The sequence below is a fragment of the Pterocles gutturalis genome, unplaced genomic scaffold (assembly GCF_000699245.1).
Source record: "Pterocles gutturalis isolate BGI_N339 unplaced genomic scaffold, ASM69924v1 scaffold43641, whole genome shotgun sequence".
NCBI classification, from domain to species: domain Eukaryota; kingdom Metazoa; phylum Chordata; class Aves; order Pterocliformes; family Pteroclidae; genus Pterocles; species Pterocles gutturalis.
In genome coordinates this window covers 33388-58670 of record NW_010099390.1, presented here as the reverse complement: position 1 = coordinate 58670, position 25283 = coordinate 33388, and the positions used below count along the sequence as shown (strand labels likewise).

Here is a 25283-nt window from a genome sequence, read left to right as displayed (position 1 = left end):
TCGTATTTTTAGTTCACCCTAGCACTCTTACTATCACACACTGGCTGGTTGGTAATGGGCTGGTTGTTTGTAGGTTAAATAGAAAACTAAAGTTCTTAATACTAAAGTATTTAAAGAAAGGAGTATTTAAAGTACCAATACATTCAGCTGATGCCTGGAACTCAAACACAAAGCAGAAGAACAGCAATGTATCTTTGAAATAAAGTAACAAAATTAATAAAAGTTGCTTACACTGCTGACTTGGATCAGAATCTGTGGTCATCTTCACGTAGTTTGAGGGGAAGAGACCTGTCACACCACTGATTTCTCCTTGCCACCAGTCAGCATCATCCTTGCTCAGTACATTAATAAGCTGCCCTTTGGAGAAACTGAGCTCATCTTCATTGTTTGCCATGTAATCATACATCGCTATCACTTGACACACTATGAAGAAAAAACAAAAATAGCAGAACACTGTTACACAAGTATTAAGACTGTTTTTTGAGTGTTTTACATAACCACAGGAAAGAAACAACAATTTCACATACACTGTTACATAAGAAAAATGCCACATGATCTTATCTTGATGTGGAACTGTCCTCTCTTTTCTTCTACTTTTTTTTTACTGGGCCAGACAGTAATCTTTATTTCCACTTTCTGTATCTATGCACTTCTATACCAAATGGATTCAGTTAGTATAACATCTAGTGACCTTCTAAATGCTTTGAAATATAATCAGGTATTCTTCTATCTCTTTTACCGGCTCAGTAGAGAAAGTGAGCTTGATTATCTATCTTATAGTTGATACTTGTGAGAAAAATGTGTCAAAGGCAGAGGAAATGTGCATTAGCTAATCATGAACTGATAGTTTAGTCCAAGGGAAGTTTTGTCTAGTACTACCCAGGAAGCTGTTGTATAAGCAAATCATAGCTGTGGAGAACAGCACAACCGAAGCATGCAGGATAAAAAAAAAAAAAAAAGCTACTTTTCTGTGAAATAATCTCATTTGTACCCTGCCATTCAAAGGTAAAAAAAAAACTAATGGAAATTTTTCAGACTAGTATCTGAACAATTGAAGCAGTTACATAAAATACTCTAAATGGAATATAAAGTAATGTTTTTTCACCTGAGGGAGCAGCAGCTGTGGTTCTTTCACTGCTTGGACCCAGTAATTTCACATGGCTGGCAGGGAACCATCCTTTCTGCCTCTTTTTCCCTCTTGCCTGTAAATGTTTAAAATGGTTATTATACAATTGAGAAACCAAATAGTCTATAGACTGGAAAAAAACGCATCGAATATGTCACACAGTTTTGCCAACAAAAGACAAAAAGTCAGGCTTCCAAACAGCAAGTAAATACTAAACAGATCTCAAAAGGAAAAAAACCTGGTTAAAGGATAAAACAACCCAATTCAAAAAAAGCTGCACCGTAATATGTTTTTGTAAATGCGTTCATCCAACATTTTCAAGTGCAGCTGATGATTTCAGTGCACAATTTAATTGTAGGGCTGAAAATCTGCTCTATGAATATCCTGCTTACGCATCACATAGGGGGTCTCTAACAAGATGCCCAGAACAGAAGTAACCATTACCATAAGCTACTTGTGAAAATCCTGACCTAAGTATTGATACCACTTCCTACCTAGTACAGCATGTGAGAGTTTGAAAACATTTTCCTCATTCTTCAGTCTTTGCTTTTCTAGCCCTATAGGTAAAGATGATCTCTGCACACACAGAAGAAAGAAATATAGCTCAGGGTGCACAAAAAAGTCAAGATGTTAAAGTGAGCAGAGATTTTAGCAGTAACTGCAGAGTGAGCTGTATTACAACAAAAAAAAGAAATTCACACTAGCAAGAATTGACAGTTATTAATTTTTTTTTTTTTTGAGTCTTTGAGGCTTCTTCCTGAAGCAGCACTGTGTGGGCCTACTTTTCTTAAAATACAAACTATTCAGTGTTTACTTTATTTATTTTTTGCACATACTACGAGTACAGTTTCCACTGCTGTTTATTCACAGAAACTCAGTGCAGCAATTTCTCAACTTGCTCACTGTGATTGCTCCTCCTGTATCTGTAAAGCAGGTTGGTTTTAAAAACATATGCTGAAGATCAGCCCTGTTCTAACTGTTGGAGGAGGAAGATAGCTGTTAAGACTATTGCCTCAAAACAGACTGGGTGGCTGTAGAATACTTTGGGAAAGGCCAATTAAGTAATAGCAAGAGGACAGAACTTTCTATTGTGCTGTTCAATCCCAATGCTGGAAATAACATTTGGTATTGGAAGTAACATGTTTAAACTCAGGCTAACGCTGCAGATTTAGCTAAAATTCAGCTAAAATTCAGCTAAAGAAAAGGGTAATAAAGAGACATTATAAGATCATGGTGTAACTTTCTGCATTGGTTGCAAAGAAGGTGGCTCTTATGGACAAGATCCATGGGGCTCCAAAAGTCAAAATATCAACTATGATTTCAGAAGAACGTCATGTAACCGTACCCTCAACCCTTGGGACTAGAAATTCATCACTAGGTGGGTAAAGGAGAAAAGTGGGATCAGAAACCTTCACAATAAACTAGCTTCCAACTCCAACATCCAAGAATTCCTGTTTTTTCATTAGAATAATTTTACAATTTTATGTTTTACCAATTAAATCCTAATCAAGTTATTAACCATCAACATCCCTCTTCTCCCTCCCACGCGCATGTTCATTGACAGTTTTACTATTTTCTGTGACCAAAAAACCCCCCAAAACCAAAAAACAAACAAAAACCCCCAGCAGCCCAAAGTTTAATTAAAAACTTTATTTCCCCAAATATGCTTTATACAAGATGAAAATAGCTTTCTAAGACAGCTCTTTGAATACTACACTTGGTTGTTTTCTCAAACTAACCCCAAGATCAGCTCCTTGCCATTCATGAAGTCACAATTATTTGTCTTTCAATAATTACCTGCAACTCTCCTTGCCACCACCCACTAGCATTCTTCTTCAGAATAAGAATTAGCTGTCCTGGAGCAAGACTAAGCTGTTCAGTTCCTGATGCAGCATAGGCAGTAGTAACCTGAGCAATTTCTGAAAAGATAATATATTAATTGCATTTGTTATTTTTTCATTAGAGTAAGAGTCAGATCCACAGAAATATCCTGGTATGTATCTTGCAGCTAAGCACATTAGCCACCATTAGAACACAGGTATGAACCTAAATGCTCATGATCACTTAAGACAGCCCTAAATGTTAAAAAGTTATCACACACTTACCGGGTTTCTTATTTATTGTTCCAGTTTTGCCAGCATTACTAGAAGCCTACAAAGACACAACAATCATCTTTTAATGTGCAATAAAACCAGGAGAGTTTACACCAACTTTAAGCTTGCGGATAGAAAAGCACGTGTAGATTTTAATTTGGAGCCCATATTTAACAAATACCATCCCGTATGGAGAGAGACAGCATGACACGGTGGCTAGAGCACTGATTTAGCACCCAACCTACCTAGGCTTTTCTTCTCTGTCAAGCACATTAACCTCTGCTTAAAATCACTATCTAAGAGCTCGATATCAATACCAACAATACAATAAATTGTGCATCATGCGTTAATTCTCAGAATACAAACTCACCTCTTGATCCTTTGGTCTGACGTAATTGGAGGGGAAGATTCCAGTTCTGCCATCAATGCTCCCAGTCCACCATTCCCCCTCTTTCTGGGTCACTAGGATTTCCTCACCTTCCGTGAAAGTCAAGTCACCAGGCTCAGAGCTTGAATATGAATAGAGTGCAACATACTCTGCGCAAACAGCACATATAGAGAAGGAGACAACAGTTTCAGATAGGAGGACAGAAGTAGGTCAGATGTAAGTGAAGTTATCTTTGATATCAGCCTTTATCACCGTGTTCATAACATGGATCATGTCTTCACAAGTTTGTCAATCAGCCTACCTACTTGCTTGATTGTAATCACATCTCGCCTCCTGCTTGTAACTCTGAATTACAGGTACACAACTTTGTACACACAGGTTAATTTGGCACAGTGAGAGTTACAACCTTAAGATCATCCTGCAGATCAGCAGAGGCCTGTAGACCACAGCTTGAAAACTCATCTCTTGCATTAAGTATTCCACCCTACCCCTGTGTTTCACAGCAAGCACATATATTCCACACCTAAACCTGATTAAAACCAATCTTATCTGACTAACACAGCAAAAATGAAAAACACAAGTGGAATTAAAATATAATTGAAGCAGCACAGAGATACACTAGATTAGAAGGCTTAGAAAGTGCTTCCCACAAATTTTTCTTCAGTAATCACAGAATCATAGAATCATTAAGGTTGGAAAAGACCTCAAGGATCATCAAGTCCAACTGTCAACCCAACACCACCTAACCCACTAACCCATGTCCCTAAGCACCACATCTACACGTTTCTTGAAGCCCTCCAGGGATGGTGACTCCACCACTTCCCTGGGCAGCCTGTTCCAATGCCTGATCACTCTTTCAGGGAAGAAATTTCTTCATATTTGTTTTCTCTACTCCCTACTGATTAAAATAGAATGATCCATACTAAAGAGACTAAAAATTCCTTCTCATAGGAATATATAGCATAAGATAGTAAAGAACAACAGGAAGAGAACCTGGCTTACGGATGACAGATATTTAAGTTTTGAGAAATAAATTAATGCTCCAGCAGAAGTCTTAAAAACATAAACAACGCCCAGGCCTGTACTCAGCCTGAATTAGTTATAAGCTCTCCTTGAGTTCCTGCTTTAGAATTCTTGTAACAGTAGCTCAACATTTGCACTGTATCTTTTGGACAAGCATTAAAAGGCCTGCTCAGAAACTCTTCACATATTTGAGTTTATTCATATGCCATAAAGCAGAAATGGACTGTATCATCAAGGAGCACATTTCATGCTGTCTTACCCTCTCCTGCTGCGTAAGACTGTGCATTAGGCTTTTTGTTTACAGCTGCATAAATAGCTTCTGGTCTGCAGAAAGAAAAAAATAGTTTGAGTAACCAAAAGGCTGATCAAGAACAAATCTCTTTATTAGGATGAGACTAAACTCACTTTGTTTATCTCAAAGTTGGTATTGCCTCTGAACTAATTGCAAAGACTTCCCTGACTGTCAAACAGTGACAGCTATTACTGCTATTTAAGGTATGAATGGCATCCAAGAGCACATCATTTAAAAAAAAAAAAAAAGAGTAACATGATGAAAGACAATTATCCAAAATAAGTACAAATTAAAGATTTTTTCCAAATTCTCTCATTCTAGAGAACTTCTAGGAACTTTTATCATAACACATAAAAAGAACAATTTACACGTAACGGTACAGCCATCCCAGCAGTAACCAGACTTGGAATTATTACCGAAACAGTTACCTTGCAGCATTAAATGGACATAATGATCTTTTCAAGTAAAGAAAAATACACAATTTCTGCAAGATGTGCCTTACAAGCTTACAATTCTTTGTAGGTCACTTAGAAATTGGCATCTTCAGAGGCATAAATCAACCACACTGCAAGAGAGCTGACTCCCTAATGAACCAAAACAAAGTCTGGCACTTGATGAATAATCAAACACCACTGATTTTTCACAGCACTGAGCCTTGGAAGACTGTCTATTTACACAGTAGTGAGCCCAACATTACCTGTCTTGCCAGAATGAAATAATAAAAGCCCAAAACAGCATGGTGTAAATTGTAAACAGTATTTATATTCTGCACTTTAAAGCACTGCAAGAATTTTGCACTCTAAAATACCTCTTTCTGTAAACTTCTGAATAGAACAAAAATACACTTACTCCTCTTTCTTGATTTCACTCCCAGGTAAGAGCTTGACATAAGATTTTGGAAACCAACCCCTTCCTCCATGTACCTCTCCAAACCACCAGTTCTCCTGCTGCTCCAGGACAGTAATGATATCATTTTTTGAAAAATTCAAGTGGTTATCTTTTTTTGCAGTCCAAGAGCAAAGTGCTTGTGCTTTTAAGTTCTCGACAGGCTGCCCCTGTTAAGACAGAAGAGGAGATGTTGATCAACCACACTACCCCAAACTGGAGCAAGTGTCAAAAACAAAGCAACAAACATTGACTTTATCTTTTATTGAAGTTTAACCAACTTCATTCCTAAGTGATATCTGAATAATTTCTTTTTCTTTACATTGATGTATACAAGCTGTTGATTGAGGAATAATCTCTCAACTCTGTTTCTTATTTGTTAGAAATGTCTTGTATAAAGACAGGTGAATTTTATTTTAGAATTATGAAATATACTGCATGAATCTCTTTGCTCAGCGGTCCCTGGAAACACATGGAGTTACATCAATGCACACTAGTGGAGCATTCAGACTAGCTTCTTTATCCTCTAACCTGTTCAGTGCACCCAGTATTAGAAAAGTTGTGTTTTGTTTTGTTTTTTTTTAAATCACTTTCACTAACATGAATCTAAAATACAGCAAGTTCTCCACTCTCACACAATATACCTGTCCATGAATGGGTGAGACAGATCCAGGGGACACAGTGCGAGTAAAAGCTGATTTCTGTTGCCATGCTGTATTAACATTCAGGCTAGAAAAAGGTATGTTTTGGTAATCATATTCTTCTGCAGATTTACCTGGTGAAAGTGGCCTGCAAATTGAATACAGGCATATTGAACACATTACAATTTTTACTTAAGAACTACCTCAAGCAGAATAACTTTTTTTTTTAACATATATAAAATGGATATCCTATACAACATGAAGCAGACTGTCAAATACTTAATATTTCCAAACTAAGACTTTCAGGTAGGTTCTTCAATAAGTTTTCTGCCTTTAGTTTAAAAATAAACATGGAACAAAACTATACAGCACATCATGTGTTAGTTAAATTTAAAACAAATAAAAGCAATTTTAACACAAACACAACAAAAACTCACTCTGAAGCAGGTGAGGTAGTAGATAAAGATACTGTAGGAGGAAGTAAGGCCTTCTTGGGAGATAAAGACTTTTCTCCTTCTGGTATTTTTTCCACGTAATTGCATGGAAACCAACCAAAATGTCCTTGAAAACTCCCATAAAGCCAACCAGGCTCTCCCACAGTTTTTTCATCAACCTATGGACAGGAGGATAAATAAAAAGAAAACACAATTAGCAGCATGAAACAAACAAGGGCACCTAGTGCATCAGCACCTGCTGACACTCCAGACTGAACAGCGTGATCAGCACTCACGTAAGGGTCAGCATTTTCATTCTCTTCCCTTTCAGAATTTATTTTGCTCTGTTGAAGAAACAGGGCGATGATGCACTTGCACTGTTTTCAGACACAGGTACAAACAGGCCTCAAAGATGTTATTTTCCTTCACATGGGCCCCAAACATGCACACTGGTGATCATGTACCATACCCAGAGCCACTCTGGCTTGCTAAAAATTACAGAGCGTTGTGTTGTATTTGCTAATGCACAGCAAGAGGCAGCAGCTGGCGAGCCTAGCAGCACACGAAAACAACTGCTGCAGTTCTGCTTACAGATATAATTGTGTCATTTGACCGCATCCAAAACACGTCCAAAAATTCCGTTATTTACTATGCAATTAAGTATAAAACAGAATCATAGAACAATTTAGATTGGAAAAGACCTTTAAGATCAAGTCCAACCATTAACCTGAAACTGCCAAGTCCACCACTAAACTATGTCCCCAGTGCCACATCTACATGTCTCCAGGGATGGTGACTCAACCACTTCCCTGGGCAGTCTGTGCCAATGCTTGACAACCTTTTCAGTGAAGAATTTTTTCCTAATATCCAATCTAAACCTCCACTGGCAGAACCTGAGGCCATTTCCTCCTGTCCTATCACTTGTTACTTGGGAAGAGAGACTGACACCCAGCCAAGAGCATCCTTAAACATTTATAAAAATACCAAAGTCTCCATTATGCTGCAAATCAGTAAAAATCAGCTAAAAATTGGTAGTTCCTCAAATACTATCAGCTAGTTGGGGCTTGGGGTACAAAAGGAGAAGGTGAAGGGGGTGCCAGCAGCTGTTAGCCCATTTCTAAAAGAAGGGATCAGTTAAATGACACAGTTAATTATATATGAGAAAGAAGCCAAAACACAACTTACTTCTCTTGTTCCTCTTCTGTACTTCGTTGGTATGAAAATGCAAATAAATGATTTAACACTGTCAAACTGAAGGCTAATACTTGAAGTGTTTTAATATTCTGTACCACACTGCTTTGTAAATTCTCCCTTATCACCTACTTATATCGCTTATAATCTGAATGAGGACCCATACGTACTTATATACATATACATCAATTGTATTACAACAGTTGTAAATCAGCTTTCATGAGTCCACCTGAATGCCTATGCCTTCAGAAATATGTAGGCTGGTAAGTGATATAATCACATGAAATACAGATTTCAACCGAGAAGCCGAAAGATACAGTCCAGTTTTATGGTCCTGCTGTAATATCATAAATAGCATATTCAGCTGAATGCAGAAAACTGCTACAAAGAATGGACACTGAATAAACTACTATAGATATCTGCCTGAGGGAGCATTTGCAAAGGACCAGCTGACAAGAGGCAGAAGTCTATGTTAACAATACATTAGAAAACAGCACTAAGATTCAGAAGAACCTTTCACATCTACTTGTTAAATAACTAGTTTATTTTAATTGAAACTGTATTAACAATGTTGTCATTTTATGTAGCCATTCATGTCTCTATTTTCTACACTCATATTTCTCATTTAAAGAATATCACTTTTATCTCATATCACTCATTTAAAGGCCAACCTGTACATGTACAATGAACTGTAGCACCTACATCATTCCTGATCAACTAATCTCAGAAAGGTTATGTTTACAGTTTGCAACTGTTATTCTAAACTGATTCTCAACACCTCCAGGATGTGTAAGATCCAAAGAGAGATTTTAGCTGAACTAATTCTAACTTCACCTGTTACGCCAAAAAACAAACCAAAACAAAACCACAAAAAAAAACCCACCAAAAAAAAAAATCAAATTTAAATTTTGAGTAAGTCTTAATATGTATAAAAATAATGCTTTTGACACTTAAAACTTTGGTGAATCTCAAGGCTGGGGAAGTGGGGTTGGGTTTCTGCAAGTTAAATGTCAGTGGGAAATCTTACCTGAATTATATCTCCAGTATTAAAGCTCATCTCATCGTGATTCCTTGCTTCAAATGGATATAAAGCTCTGTAGTTTACCAAGGCAACTGAATTCTTAGACTCTGAGACACTAACTGCATTGCCTGAAAGGATAAGAAAACTAGTGAACATTCTGATACAGCTGAAAGACATGCCCTTAGTTGGAACCCTATCATTCTAAGCAACAGGTATGAATGTAAGAAGAGACCTGCTCTAGCCCCACAGACACTATGCAAGTATCAAAGGAGATCACTAGCTACAGCAGGCCGATGGGATGCATACAATCCAAGAATTTAACATGCTAATTGTAGGAAACGTAACACAGGCAATAAAATGCATTGTCTTCTGAAGCAAAAAAATGGCGTCTTTGCACTCTCATCTTTCCTTGTCAAATTGCTCTGGCTAAGCCAGGGCTTTAATAGAGTCTCCTTTAACACAATTGTAATTTTCCAAGTTGAAAAGATACCACTTCTACAACAATAAGTGTCCAGCAGCAGGTGTGAAGATTTTGAAACCTAAAATACCATGATTGCTATTTTCTTTGCATTTATGTTCTCTGAGCCTGCAACTGATGTAAAACATTCACTATCTGTGACAAGGTGTAGCTGAGGTGTGCGACTATATTTCAGCACTGCTCTAATTTAGTTCTTGCTGAACTCAGTGATAAAAGTGGCTAATAAAGAAGTAATGAAGGATGGAACTAATCAAAACTGCCTTTAGCAAAAATATTGTTAAACCAGTATTTTTCAAACTCACAACTAGAGTTAGTTCAAACTAAAACCTAGAGTTAGGTGGACTTCAGTTCTTTGCTTTTTAATCAGAGTCACTGAGCAATGCAGAAATAAACTATTTCTTATTAATAAAACACTTTGCTGAGCGTTACCTGCCCATCCACTCATCACTGAACAAAACTCCTCCATATTAGCATTCTGCTGTCATGACAGAAAGTGCTGGCCTTAGGAAAAAGCTAAAATAGTATGGTTTCCAGCATCTGTGATTTGTTGGCCATGATCACTGGAGGATTTGTCATCAGAGTAATAGGTGCTGAAAACTGATAAAAGTAACCTAAGTTAATAAGACGATTTATACCTAACTAAACACATGGAACATCGTTGGGTTTTTGTAATAATATTTTAGACAATAAGCCTGCCATTGCGTCACATTAGCAATAATATTTCTAAAGAATGAAACAAGTCAAGAAAATAAGAACCATTAAAGCAAAAATCTAACAGGCTAAGATTACCTTCATTTTTCCAGGGTGGCTTCAAACTTTTACCCTCTGTTGGTTTCAATAGATCTGCAAACTTCTCATTTATGTTTAATTTAGAAGTGCGCTTCTCTGTCTCTTGAGAGTTGGTCACATCTTTTATCTTCTTTATTTCTTCGTTCTGCTTATGCCTCTCCTCAGCTTCTTTTGCAATTTTTTCTTGCTTTCTTTTGTCTTCTTCCAGTTGCCTCTGCCTTCGTTGTTCTGTCTCCCTTGAGATCACAGCTTGCCTATTTTTCTCCTCCTCTGCATGAAGGTGTTGTTTATTTTCCCTTTCTCTCATCAGAGCAACTGCTTCTTCAGCTTTCAGCTTTTCTTGAACTTTTTCCTGCATTCGTTCTTCCTCCAATCGCTTCTTTTTCTCTTCTTCTTCCCTTCGGATATTTTCCTGCCATCGGTTCTCCTTCTCCCGTTTTGCTTTCCTGAAAAAAACGAATGAGAGAGGAGCAGGAGAACATTCAGATAAAAACAAATGAGATCGTGTTCACAGAGCAATCGGCTGCACTTTTAAGTAAAATTCTGTCTAGGATATCTACCGTTTTTCTCTCTGGGCAGTAAGCTCTTCCACAGAAGACCATGCTTTGTCTTAACAAGAGGGCCAGTATATTTCACATAAATAACAATAAATGGATTAAAAGTCTTGGTATAGAAATACTGCCACATGGTTACTTGTGCAGTGCCTCCACGAACACTCCTGCTCACCTACGTCCCGATGAGCAAGAAGTCATCTGTTAACTGAACAAAGGTGGTTTTAATTTGTCCACCAAGGTACTACCATAATGTCACAATTGGAAACTAAACTTTCCAAACAGATTAACAGCAAAATTTCACTCTGGTACATATATAAAAATAGCCTTTGCATACTGATCTTTGCTGCTTTAATTTTTTGCCTTCAGCAGTTGCAATCTATTCAGTACACTTATCCACCACAGCCACACTCTTCAGCCGACAGAATCTGGAAACCTGACTGTATTCTCTGAAATTATTCAGATTTTATTCCGTGCCTCATCTCTCCAAAGAAGGGACTGTCACAAATGTTATGAAACTCCATCACACTATTGTAGAAAAATGAAGTCTTAAGACCATGAATCACACATACTACAAGGTCACTAGCTCTGCTTCATTAAAAACAGTCAAAGCAAAAAAAAAACCAAAACTCTCTCTCAAATTATAAAGACAAAACACAGCAATTCCCTGAATGAGAAGGAAAGTCAAAACTAGTACACCAAAGCAATTCCAGAGCTGAGGATGTCCCACCAAAAGCACCCATCCACTCTCTGGCACTGTTTCAATCCAAGGCTGCTAAGCACAAAATAAGCAGCTGATAGAAGAAGGTCCGGAGCAGGGAAAAACAGAGGGGCATCTTAAGACCACCAGAATCAGACCCTAGAAACTATGATTTCTTAATCAGTGGAACAAAAGAAAACAAACTAGCTGGGAACAAGACCATGAGAAACCAAGAGCTGAGAATAGTAAAAGTTTGAGTGTTTGATACAAGGCTGGCCTGAGCAAAACCAGAACCATATACACAAAGGGACGGTCCTCTCAGGCATCTATGTGAAAGGAACCTAATTTAAAACTCAAAGTTTGCTCACTCATCCAGCTTTCAAAATTAACGTAGGAATTAAGCAGTCAATGCCCCTCCTTAAGTATCAATTTCACAACTGTCTGGATACACATGACAAAAAACTAGTAACTACTCAGAAGTGCTCTTAAGGAAAAAGGTCAGATCTTTTGAAGGCCAGCAAAACAAGGCAGAAAATACAAGGATTTTTAAATGTGTGAGGATGATCTATTAAAGGACCAAATAATCTTATTAGGAAAAGTGACTCCTTGGTTTATCTGACTAATAAGTTTTTTTTACAAAAAGCAGATAAAAATGGATTGGAAAGAGGAAATTCAAACCATCTTCTATCAGTGGTACTCCATACAAAACGTTTTCTCTAAAGCAACTCACTAGGATGGATTTTTACTTATTGGACCTCCTGCTTACTACAATCAGTGTCTTGGAAGTCACCACAGCATTATTTTGCTTTAAAAACTGCGACGCTGATACATTCAGACATGGTACCTTGCAGCCTCATCTTCCAGTCGCTTTTTCTGTGCAAGATCAGCTCTTCTTTTTTCTAGCTCTCTTATTTTGTCCTGTTTGATCCTGTGGAGCTGCTCCAAGGCTAACTGCTGTGTGCTGTAACTTTCTCTCAGGTCCTAAGGAGGAAACACAATTAAGTACATCAAAAGGAACAAAGCCAATCTCTCGAGAAAAGCATCCACACATTTTAATGCTTTGTGAACCGAGTTTTAATACAAATGGACAAAGTAATATTAAGTTATTAATAGTCCTTGGAGGTCACTGTAAAGAAAGTCAAATAAACCTTTGACGTAACTTAGGCTTTCAAAGAGCCCTTCCAGTCATACACCTGCTGGAAATGGCAAATGCGACAGAGGAGAAGGGAAGATACAAAACTGAGTGTTCAAACACAATGTTATCTAAGGACACAGAAGGCAATGAAGCATATTTTAAATAACTACAAGGAGGCAGACTTCAACTGAAAGCCAACACAATACCAGAAACCTGAGAATGCAGGTGCTCGCCTTCCTTTGCAATGTTTTCTGAATGATCAGTCCCATACTTAAATCAGAAAAACTTTATAAAAATATCCAGCAGGCTTACCACTGTGGGAAGCCATAGCTTAAAGACACTAACTCAGACTGGAGTTTTGCTATATTTGTAAACTTCACAATTTTACTCTTTTTCCTTTTGAACACATTCTTCAATTCGTATTCCATCTCCCTCTGATGACAAACTTTTTCACAGCAGAAAATCAGGATGAATCTTTGGGATAATTAGATTTACGGAACAGAAAAATATCAACAATGATAGAATTACTTTAGATCATTCTTCACCACATCACAAAATATCTGTAAGATACTACACTATTTTTTCTCAGAATCCTATTGATACACACTGAGCAATGCAACAGGTATACCCTGACTTTTCATATCTGATCTCATAAATGCAAATAAAGCAATTAAGAATTATCTATTCCCACTACAATATGCACCTCTACCAATAATCACATTGCCTAAGAGATACTTAGTAATTCATATGAAAAGGGCAAAATAACAACATTTCTGTGTCAGTGGAAGTCTCCGTAGCAACAAACTAAATCAAGCAATTGACTACAATTTTTCCCCAAACATATTCACTCTTTCTTCTCATTTTGCACAGAAACTGAGGATCACTGTGGAAATGAACTCACATTATAAAAACTCCTGTATCTCTGATTTAAGGACAGAATAACCTTTATGCAAAATGAAAGGTCACTTAAGTAATTCTGATTTTTTTTCCTCATAAATTATTCTCCAAGTCAGATTTCTGACCCCGGCGGACAAAAGCAGCTTCGAGGAAGAACAGCAAATAGGTTTTAGTACTGGGTTAATCTGGAAGTTTAATAGCATTACATTCGCCATGTCATATGTCATAGTCTGGATATTGATGCTATTTCTAGACTTTTAAACTTGGACAAGAGCTCATATACCTGACTCACAGCTTAAGATGTATGGATACAGGTAAAGAGCAACAGATGGAAAAAGTGGGAGAAGACACTGCTTCCATCTAAGTATTTTTTTGGTTGAAGTTACCTTAACTAAAAAGAAAAATATCTGGGTAAAACAACTTAGTGAACATAGTCTATTAAGAAATAAAATGGTTATCAGTATTTTGCAGTTTGGATTTCTAAGCAGGTTAAGAAATTTTTAGTCTTTAAGGGGATGTAAAAGGAAGCAGAAAGAAAAAGAGCCTATCAATTTTATTTTAGGAAGATTTATTTAATAGAAGTTGTACATCCAAACAGAAAGGGTAAACAGAGAAAAACTGCGAAATAATTAAAAACCAAAAGAGCCAAAGATTAGAAAATAACCTTAAGTAAGAGGAAGAGGTTGTTGAGACAGCTTAGCAGAGACAAAAGGCACTGAAGAACAGAATCATCCATATTCTCACACTGTAAGATAAGGTAGATAAAAAGCCAATTAATCTTTGCACTGTATTTTGAAAAACATATTTTAGGGAAGACTGAATTGTGGATGCAGCCACTGAACACAGTAAGCCATGCAATAAACAAGTAAATAAAAATGCATGTTATATGTAGCCATTTTTTAAAAAAGAAAAGAAACTCCCTAAATGTTTACAAATTTTTGTGTTCTTTTCATTGGAGAGTGCAGAGCCTTCACGCTGGCCCAGTGCAAATCCCTTACTTAGGAATAAAGTTCATATCAGTGCCGCTAGGAGTAAGCTGGTAAATAAAGTTAGGTGGATGCATGCCACCCTGCCCAGGAGTTGCATGCGTTTTCAGGCAAGTCAAGAGTTGTGTCTGAAACAAAAATGCCTTCAGGGCCACTTCAGGGCCAGTGGTCAAAATTTCTTAACTTCTATACAAATCGGCGGCCTATGCTTACTTTTAGGACAACACTTAAGTCTGCTACTAGATACTGTACAACATACTACAAAACCACATACTTCTTTCAATAAAAGTTAAATGTTTGGTCCACAATTCAAAAATTGTAGCCAATGTAACCTCAGTACTGCAAGAACAGAATTTACAAGGGCCTGAAGAACTTCAATTCTAAATCAAAATGAATTCCAGAAGGCAAAAGTTGAGAGTGAGCAACAGTTGATTCATGCAAAGCAATGATCAGCAAGAGATTCATAGTTTAGTACATTAGCAATAGTTTTAAGTGCATTTTTATTGCATTATTTACTCCAACACTTTTGGTAATTTTTATTTGACATTGGAAGTTGGGGAAAGCTTTTTGGAAGCCGGGTAGAAGTGCCACCAACCTTTATGACTGGATGAGGAAATGAAGATATTGCTTACCAGTGTAAGACTGAGTATTTAGATAATGCATGTACCTTAAGCTGACTGTTAAATGCATCCATTTCAGCAAGTTTAGAAGCAGTTTCTTGCTCAAGTGCATCTAGTTGTTCCTTAAGTCTTTGGCATATTTCTTCCTTTTCTAGGGACTTCCTGTGAACTGAACTGATCCCTGTACCTGCACAGGGAAACACAAGCAATTTTACAAGGTTTTCTGTTTATATTAATTATTTTAGTATTTTCCTAATATACACACATCCTCAACCTCTTTCCTCACAGAAATTCCTTGATTTACCCTTCTATTCATATACAGCACAAAGAAGAAATGGCCCCAACACCTAACCGAGACCTACAGGCATTACATTTAATAGATACAGAGTAATTTGAAAGTTATTTTTAATATCAGACCAATTCACAGGAAGCTTCTCTAACAGGAACTTCTAGCATGATTTGATGTAAAGACCAGTGTAAATTTTACATAAATGAACTCCCCTGAGTTTACACTACCAAAAAAAGACAATGTGTAATAACACCTGTGGGCTGTACAGTCTGAATAAACAAAGTTTCAAGCAAAATCTGTGTTTTCTTACAAAAATGTGTTTTTTTGCCCCTTATTTAGAACACGAAGAAAATAATGGAATGCAGATGAAACAATGCTATGATGGCACTAACTGAAAAGATACAAAAGTGAAGGTGTGATTAACACCTCTGTATCCTTCAGTCTTTTTTTACAAGTGATGAAAAGCCAGCAATGCAAACAGAAGAAAATTCATTTGCAGGCACTTACTCTGAGTGTTTTCAAGTTGAGCATTTTTAATTCTTTCACTTAACAACTGCTTTTCAGGAACTAAATAGCTTAGTTTATTCTGATACTCCTGTAGATATTGAAGAGAACAAAACAAATTTTTAAAATTGTTTATAAATCAGTAAGTAAAAAAGAGTGAATTTTCAAACATAACTCATGTTAATGAAACACGGATGCAAATTATTTTATGTGGGAGAGGAAAAAATGACTTCTGTACTCTCAATATAAATACTATTAAAATTGAATGCTTTTTGACCCAAAGGCATTAATACAGCTGGAAAAAAAATTAACAGACATGCTGAAAGTGTAAATATTATTTCGAGAACATTTAAGTTGACTGCCCCAAGCCTAACATAAAACAGTAACTTTCCATGACACACAGGAACATGAAAACAAGTTTCCCTGCCACGCACGAGCATTACATAAAAATATAGTAGAGGCTGATTTATGGTAGTCAACTGATTTGAAATAATTCATGTTTTGCTATTCAAAGAGAAAAAAAGAAGAAGGAAGAATAGCAGGGCAATTCAACCCAAAGACCAACTTGCTCTGCATACAGAAAAACATTTTTCATAAAATGTCTGAAGACATAAAAAGAATTCATAATTACAGAGAAGTCAATATTCACTTTTGACTACTGTCCTCATTCAACTATCAGCTTCTTGTAGTACATGTCATAATTTCTTTAACACCACAAATAAAACTAAAAACCTATGCAGTGTTGACGGCCTTGCCAATTTCCTCTCTCTGCTATAATCAAACCGATTCACTATTCCTCCCGATGGGTATGAATTATCAACAGCATAACAAAAACGCAGACTAAGAAGCAAAGGAAAACTACAAGCTTAACAGCAAGTCACATACCTGAAGCTCCTGCTGTAGTTGCTTGACTTCCATGATTCCTTGGTCATATTTCTTATCTAATGCCTCCAGCTCAGTTTTCCGCATCTGCTTTTTGCTTTGAATATCTTGCAATCTGCCTGAGATTTGCTGATGTTTGTCTGTCTAGAAGGAAAGTAAAGAAAAATTATACCACATACAGCAAGTAACGCTGCTCTACAAAATCTGTGGGCGATTAGTTCATGACCAATTCTTTAAAACAACCCAAAATATCTGCTTTAGATTGCTCATCCAAAGCAGGGTAGGCCATTAATGTAGATTCTAAGATTTGCACAATTTAAAATACTGTATTTCAAGATGTGCAGTGAAATTTCTGTCTTACCAGGGCTTCTAATTCAAGATTAAGGCTCTTCTTTTTAGAGGTCAACTTGACAATTTCTTCTTGTTCCCTGTTACGTTGATTAAAAAGTTCTTGGCGACGAATTCTCTCCCACTCCAATCGTCGCTGGCGCTCAAGTTCTTGCTTTGCTGCCTGCAGAAAAGTTACATTACCTTAAATTGCACTGGAGATGCAGAACTCAGAGATCATGGTTTAATATAATGTGCTCTATTTCTAAATAGCGTAACAGCAACACATCGTATTGTTTTTCGTAAAGTGCACTTCAGCATCAAAGAACAGAGGAAAGGATCCTATAAGATTCTTCATGCCATGCTCCTTGCTCTGGATGAAGAAAAGGTATGCATAATTCAGAAAGAAAGTCTGTTTAGCTTACTATACTGCCCATAAATGATCACATTGCCAGATATTACTCATAGCCTCCTTTGAGTGTTTCACAGAACTACAAAAAATATGCTGAGACACAAATTGAACTAAATTTTTCTCAAGTTCAACTGTCAAAATATTATCAATAATGAATTCAGTACAATCTTGTTTGCTATACAGATTTCTGTATAAATTCAAGAAATATGTCCAAGACAATCTCATCTGTCTTATGAAGTATCTGAAAATCTTCAACCTACAACAACATCTGATTAATTTACAACAGACACAATGTTTCAGACAGAAACAATGTTCTGTCCCCAAGACAACGTGCCAATAGCCAAGTGAGGAGACAGAATCAAAGCCAGCATTCAAATACTGAATGCTCTGTCAAGTGAATACTGTACACGTATACGTATTCCTTAAAGAATTAAAAAATAATTTCAAGAAAACAACCTCCCGCCTTTCTATTTCTTTCCTCCTTTCTTCTTCCCTTTGTCTTTCCAACTCTCGTTGTCTCTCCAGCTGCCTTTCCATTTCAAGTTGTTTTTTCCGCTCCTGTTCCTGACGTTCCCTCTCTCTTCGTTCTTGTTCTTCTCTTTCTTTCTGAGCCTTACGTTCAGCCTCTCTCTGCTGCTGTTCCAGCAGGACTTGGCGGCGTTTTTCCAGCTCCATATTTCCTCTCTCATAGTTGGCTTTCCTTTTGTCCTCAAATGTCACTAAAATAAGGAAAGGTAGTTATTTCTGTCCTGTGCAAAACACTGTTCTCAAACAAGTACCTCATTTATGCCACTAAAGATAGACACTTTCTTTTTGGCAAGCTCAGGTTGTTGGGTCATGGATGATATAAGCATCTTGCATTTGTGAAAGTATTATTTTTCTTTTCAAAAAATACTTTTGAATTTTCCTAAGTCTATTCCAACTGCAAAAAAAAAAAAAAAAAAAAAAAGTTGTGATTTAAAACTGACCACAAAAATGACTTGAATTTTAGAGGAAACATAAACGAACAGCTTTTATAAGCTAGAAGAAGACTATCTTCCATTAAAAAGGTTTTCCACTATGCAAGAAACATTAATACACAAAGAAAGAGCTTCGTTTTTAAGAGTGTTCCCTGTAAGAGCTCCTGGAGGTAAAAAAAGCAGAAAACAAAACAGGATGAAGCTCAATTACTGCAGTGCAGGATAAAAAGAGATACAAATAAATAGTTTAGGCTCCCAGCAACCACCCTTCCAAAAAGGGACAAGTCATGTCTTGCAGTGTAAGAAACTTCTGGTAGCATCAGCGAGTAAATAGTAGAATTTATGCTATGTGGAAATTGCATCTAGTTTTCAGAGAATTAAACTACATTGGAACCCTCTTTTTTTTCAAAATGTCGAGAACAAAATAATGCCAGGAAGTTTCAACTGAAAAAAAATCTGCAGTAGCATGGCAGTATTTGGCCACGAAGGATTTATTTTCCAAAATACATTATTAATCAGCACGCTTTTCCTTTCCTACAGCTAAAATTAGCCCCTATCTCTGCCTTCTCAATTCTATTAGATGTAACAAGCTTACTACATTCACTTAACAACCTTCCTACCACCCAGGTTAAAAGGGATCTAGCTCCTGAAATGAAGTTCCCTAGGGATTTGATTACGTCTTCCACTTTCTAAAGGTTTCAGTGCCCTTCAAAGACAGCCCTATACATTAAGAATTTGAATCCTATTTTACCTGGCTGCTTTTTCTGTGGCTCCTCCTCTTGCACATGCTGGTAAGAAGGCAGAGTTCCATTTATATTTTCAGTATATTTTCCACTCCTGGAGAGAAAAAAACCCCACTATTGTTAGAGAAATAACAGTTATTTTCTTTGTACAAAACACTCCCATTGAAAATATATTCTGTTTCACTGCCCTCAGTGATATACCTGAAAGAAGGTGGTACCAGTTCAAGAGGCAGAGTTAGTGGCAGAGGTTGTCCAGCTTTGGCCATATCGGTTAGGTGCATGGCTAACACGAACTCATCAGCTTTCAGCTGTCCATCTCCATCAATATCAGCCAGTGACCTGCACAGTTTTAACAGAAAGAATAATTAGAACCAAACACAGTTTCGATCACCACAGTAAACACAGGTCTTAAGAAATGTGTAATATGCAGATATCTTTATGGGAAACGCAGTAAAACTCTAAAAATCTGAAGAGTTACTCCAGTTTTAACCTTTCTGCATATTTTAAAACTAACAGGCTTGATTTCAGAATCTTACTTTTAAAATGAACAAACCCTCAACTGAACTAGTGCATCACTGAATCAGAAACTGAAATCAATATCTGTTCTCTTTTATGGAGTGTAATAAACACACACATAGAGTGGAAAAAATAATTATATTATGTCAAGGTATCTTTTGAAAATGTACTAATGAACAAACTAGTTTAAGAAGTAGCTTAGTTTCAGTTTATGATTTTAGATCTATGGTGTCCCTTCATAATTTCTTATCAAATTATGTTTCCCCTCTTAATACCATAAATATGTTGAATTCATAATCTAAACTTACCAAATAGTAGCCAACTGAGTCTGTGAAAGGTTTGATTGCAGAAGGGCATTCCTTGCTTGAAATCCTTAGTGAAAATGTAAAAGATTTTAATAAAAATAGCAAAAAATGGGTCATGAACTGAGACATGTTTATTTTTCATATTAATCTAATCCATTTTCACCAGTGGCTGACAGTTGGTATTATTTCCAGGCTTAACAACAGAAATTACAACCTGAACACAATGCAGATGTAAGTATTCTTGGGTACTTTTCATTCAGAGCACCTAAAAGATAAACTGACATTAAAAAATGGCTATTTTTATGGTAATCCCCATAGCTGTTACAAAAGCACAGCTGACTCTCTACCTAAAGCCTGAGCCAGCACGCTGAAAAGCTGTCAGCCTGCCTTTGATAGCAAAGAACCATAAACCTTTCTAGGCAGGTTGATGAAACCTTCAGCCCAAAATCATCTGAAGAAGATAAAAAGCACTGAGCCCCTTTCCTATAAGAAAGAATCATCCTCCTTTTTTGCAGACTAGGAAACTGAGGCAGAGGCTTGGTCAAGGCTTATTCAAAATGGGAAATCTAGTAAGCTATGCTCACTGCAGCACAGTAAATAATCCAGTTTTTTAAAGACTTTTATAAAACTCTAGTCTTGTATTAAACTTTGTGTGAAGTCTTTCGAAACCACCGTAATGTCACAGCAAAGCATAAATGTCACTGAAAGTCAATAAGGAATTACTCCCTTTAGCTACTTTTGAAAAATTCCAATCAATGGCTGCAGTACTGCAGTGTTTTTCCCGAGCGGCCTTGTTTGAAAAGAGAAAGCCCAAATATCTAAGCAATTACTCATACATAGGAGCACATGGCACAAAAATGATCATAAGATCTCCCCCATTTTACAAAGTCATAAGAAGGAGTCTCAGTCCAAAGGGTGATGCTTGAAAAATGACTGCTGACTTTATGGAGCTACCTTCCCCAGGCCTATGGTTCTCGGGCTCTTCTAGTTAGATCCCACCGCTGCCACTCTTTTCTTCTTCCCCTCGACTGCTGCTGTAGGTTCCCCAGTCTATCTGGGGAGACTGCTGTCTCCTCAGGCCCCTCCAGGTCTAACACAGAGCCCAAGCCAATAAACTGATACCCATTTCCATCTCTTGGCTGACTGGAGACAGTAGCTGAAACCAACTCCCTCCTGCACAGGTCTGAACATCAACAATTTCAGCTTTCATTTCATACAGAAGCCAAATCCCAAGCTGGGATACCATTCCTCAGCCTGTGATGTTCCAGAGGTGGTAAATACTGCTAGTTGTCCATGTCCATATCAAATGCCATACTCACCTGATAAATATCCACTCATACTTTTATCAAGACTGTTAAATTTCTGTCTGTATTTTAATCTGGAGGCCTGAGGAACTGCCCAATCTGAGGATGTAATCTTTGGTGAATTCCCAGCTAGTGAAGCACTAGAGGAAGAATTTGAACTGTAATATAATTTAATGAAAAAAAAAAAAAAGAAATAAAGAACTCTAAGTTACTTGGCTTAATCAAAAGGCGTTGGAACAGAAAATATATTAGCATCTTCTGGTAATGTGAAACAACTTCTACAAAGTTTTACCTCTGCTAACTTGCTATAAATATTTTAATCACTAATCTGGAATTTTCCTGGGAAAGTAGGGACACATCTCTAAAAGAAAACTCTTAATTTAAAAGATCCTGTTCCTTTGGTATCACAGGCACTTACGCCACGTAATTCATTGGTCCACCACTGCAAAATAATACTATAGGAAACCACACGAAAACATCTCAATTTTCATAAGAATGTCTACAAGGGCTGTGAAGCATTGGGCAGATGTCTAAATAACTGTAAGAGGTATGCAAATGAGTAACCAGGAGCATAAAAATTATCTGATAAACTCATAACCAAAAGCAGCTTCTAAAGCCACTATATTCTACCTCTACCTATTAGTGACAATGACAGGTCGAATGGATTTTTTCCAACTCATTCAGTTTCTGCGGAACAGCACTGATGGAGTGTTTAGTTATACTATAAACCTTCTACCTGCAACTCCCAGCATTTTCACAGTGTCGCACCTTTGAAGGTCAGACAAAACCAGGTGCATCCAGCCTGTCTTCTTTCAGGTAAGCCCCTATTCTGCCAAGTAGAAAACTATTTACAGTGTTATCCAAGGCAGTAAAGTGAAGAATGCTGATACAAACAAAGCCTTTCAGGCACGATGCTGGATTGACATTCTTCGCACGGATTTAGATAACATGATGGTGAAAATGCTGTCAAAAGGAATACCAAAGAAGAGCTACTCTGCAACACTACACCAAAAGCAAAAGAAAACCTTCCGATTAAAATTAAAACAAACAAACAAACAAACAAACAAAAAAAAAACCACCCTTAAAAAGATTATTAGAGGCACACACTATGCCTACAACCATCTTATCGAACATCTGTTAGCATCTGGTGTCTGTCTGTATGAGGAGCCCAAAGTTAGACACAGATTCATCCTAGATGCCTTGCATCAGCTGCAAAGGGGGGCAAGCACTTCTGAGTCACCTTCTGCTGAGGACTGAGATGTCCTCTGGACTGTTTCTGGGAGAGTGTTCCCTGGATGCCCAATTGGATAGAAAAGCCTAGTCCCTCACTTTGTCTATGGTAAAGCTCTAAAATCAGTGAAATAGAGCAGCTGATGACAAAGACTCATCATCTTCTATTATTCATGAAACGAAGTCACACATAAATATTTATAACAAATACTATTCTTACATGCCTGCTAATTACATGGTATCCTCTATAATGAATGAGCACATTAATCCATAAACATTGCTTTTATAACCACTTGGTAAATTTTAATTCTGTTTACTAAGGAGGTACATTCCCTTCTTTTTGGCACTGCTTTCTCTCATTTGAACTCCTCATCTATTTCGGATAGTTTTGTCACATTTCCTGAAAACATTATTTATTGTGCATATCAAAACAATCTATTTTCAGGTCATACTAGACAGACTAATTTTGAATTAATATATTTTGTAAATAGAAATGCTTCATAAGTTTTAGAAGGCATATTACTCAAGTTTAAGATATAACCATTTTAAACTTAACTTTCATACCTGCTAGATCCTAAATCAATTAGTGACTGCGCCTTGTGTATACTAGTACCACCAAACCCTCCTGCCATGGGACCTAAAGAACCAGTATGAGGCAGTGCTGAAACAAACAAACAAACAAAATTAAAAACTGTGAAGCAACTGGGTACAAGGTAATGCTGTGTAATAAACACTCAAGGCTTTGACAGAAGTAAGAAAAGCTAAAGAGTGCTTTGTTCTTTAGATTAACTAGTTAGAACTGATTTGACAAATATGAACTTTGGAAAAAATACTTCTTTTTTTTTAACTTACATGCAAGTATTAGCATTCCTATCTGCAATTAGTCACAGAGAAAATTAAGATTCACGATCCTGAAAGCGAGTACTGGACTGTACTATACTTACTTGAAGAGAAAGGTACGGACAAAGGCTGTAGAAGGCTGGATGTTCCATTTGGCAACGAGGAGGTACTGACAGAAGGCACCAGGGGAGCAGAGATAACCAAAGGAGGAATGGAAGTCACGGAGGTCAGAGACATAGGAGCTAATGGTGTGATTGTAGACATGGACGTTGGCATGGACAGATTTGGCATACTACCCATTCCTAGAGCAAAATCCAACAATTCGTGATTTAATATTGCTCCAGTGAGAAATGGGCTCCATTATGCTAGGCAGAAAGTACACAAAGCAACTTGCACCCAGAGATACAATGAGCTAAAATAGATGCTTGGGTATAATATTTACTTTTTTTTTTAAAGTTTAGACAAGACAGCTCACAGAGGAAAACATACTGAAGAACACGAATTTTAAAAAAATCCTTATAAGCAATTCGTTCTCAAGGTAGGGTTAGCTAGTATTTCACAAAAGAATAAGCCCTATTTTTCTGTAACTGCACCTGTAACTAGTTCTTCTACAAGCCTTTCCATGTCTGGCCCCCGAGAGAGAATTACAATATAACTCAAAAGTTGTGAACACCCTCCACAGGGAAAGGCTGATACTATTTCTGAACTAAGTCTCTTCCAAGCATTGGCCTTGGAAGAATCCGTACGAGTGAGAAGTTCATACGTAGGGACATATGCCTAGCAAGCTGTTTCTTTAAGGCAGATCCCTGAAGCGAATAAGGGCACTTGAATTATTGGCTGAATCTTGCAGAAGACAACAGTTTGAAGATGCTATGATGGAAGGTTAATAGTAAGGAATCTTATGCCAACCACAGCTATCTATAAATGCATGCACTTGTACACAAACACATAAGATTTACCAATGGGCAGATATTTTAAATCATGTATGTAATTAACATGTGCATACATTTAATTTCAGCATAGAACTATGCACTAATTTTGAAATCCAGCTGAAGCAATTACGTGTATTTTGTTCTACAAGACAACAAAATAACGAATAACAGGCATGCACTGAATCCCAAAACATCAGATAAGGAAAAAGTGAAAATAATTATATTCAATTGATCATAAAACCAAAATAGTCAATCTGTTTAATTTTGAAAAAAAAAATATATTTAAAATAAGCGTTCTACCAAAACTCTGACCTTTACTAAGTTTAACTTTAAAAACCACAAGTATAAATAGGTGAATGAGTAGGAGGGAGACAAAAAAGACCTTCAGCACAAGATGACAGCCTGCAAGTCAGACAGCAGATGTGAATGGCCTTCTTCCACCTTATGTCAAAATTCAATTAAAAAGTTCTTCTTTATTATTAAATGTCTTCAAATAATTAAATTATTAAAAATGTCAAGAAAGTGACTTTGCAAACTTCCTAAATCAGAATATCCTTGGGTTTTTTTTACTGATTCACTCAGCTGTCATGATCAGATTAATGCTTGTATCTGGCTGCAATTAACTGTGTTTTTCCTGTCTCTGAACACTAAGTCATTATATACTCATAAGTACCAAAGCGAGCTGACATTAGTGGAGAATAAACTGGAGTTTGTTTCATGACAGGAGGGAGAACAGTAGGCAAGTGCTGTCCTTGCAATTTCAGCTTGATGAGTTTCATGGCTATAGAGA

The 25283-nt window shown here is 37.0% G+C and overlaps 1 protein-coding gene across 1 annotated transcript in view; it reads right to left on the bottom strand.

The window, feature by feature from the left end:
• Positions 1-231: 231 nt before the first annotated feature.
• Positions 232-25283, bottom strand: part of LOC104463683 (intersectin-2-like) — a gene marked incomplete at its 3' end in the record, with an annotated part of 29560 nt that continues 4508 nt past the window's right edge. The window contains 25 exon segments of the mRNA XM_010076112.1: positions 232-423; positions 1106-1202; positions 2924-3045; positions 3232-3277; positions 3590-3756; positions 4890-4954; positions 5772-5977; positions 6452-6596; positions 6886-7061; positions 9101-9222; positions 10362-10807; positions 12457-12593; positions 14309-14389; positions 15298-15437; positions 16047-16134; positions 16929-17069; positions 17287-17436; positions 18121-18383; positions 19375-19460; positions 19568-19705; positions 20191-20254; positions 21507-21649; positions 23286-23382; positions 23666-23863; positions 25167-25283. The exon segment at positions 25167-25283 is cut by the window's right edge and continues 31 nt beyond it. Of these exon segments, the coding sequence (XP_010074414.1) occupies positions 232-423; positions 1106-1202; positions 2924-3045; positions 3232-3277; positions 3590-3756; positions 4890-4954; positions 5772-5977; positions 6452-6596; positions 6886-7061; positions 9101-9222; positions 10362-10807; positions 12457-12593; positions 14309-14389; positions 15298-15437; positions 16047-16134; positions 16929-17069; positions 17287-17436; positions 18121-18383; positions 19375-19460; positions 19568-19705; positions 20191-20254; positions 21507-21649; positions 23286-23382; positions 23666-23863; positions 25167-25283 (3627 nt within the window).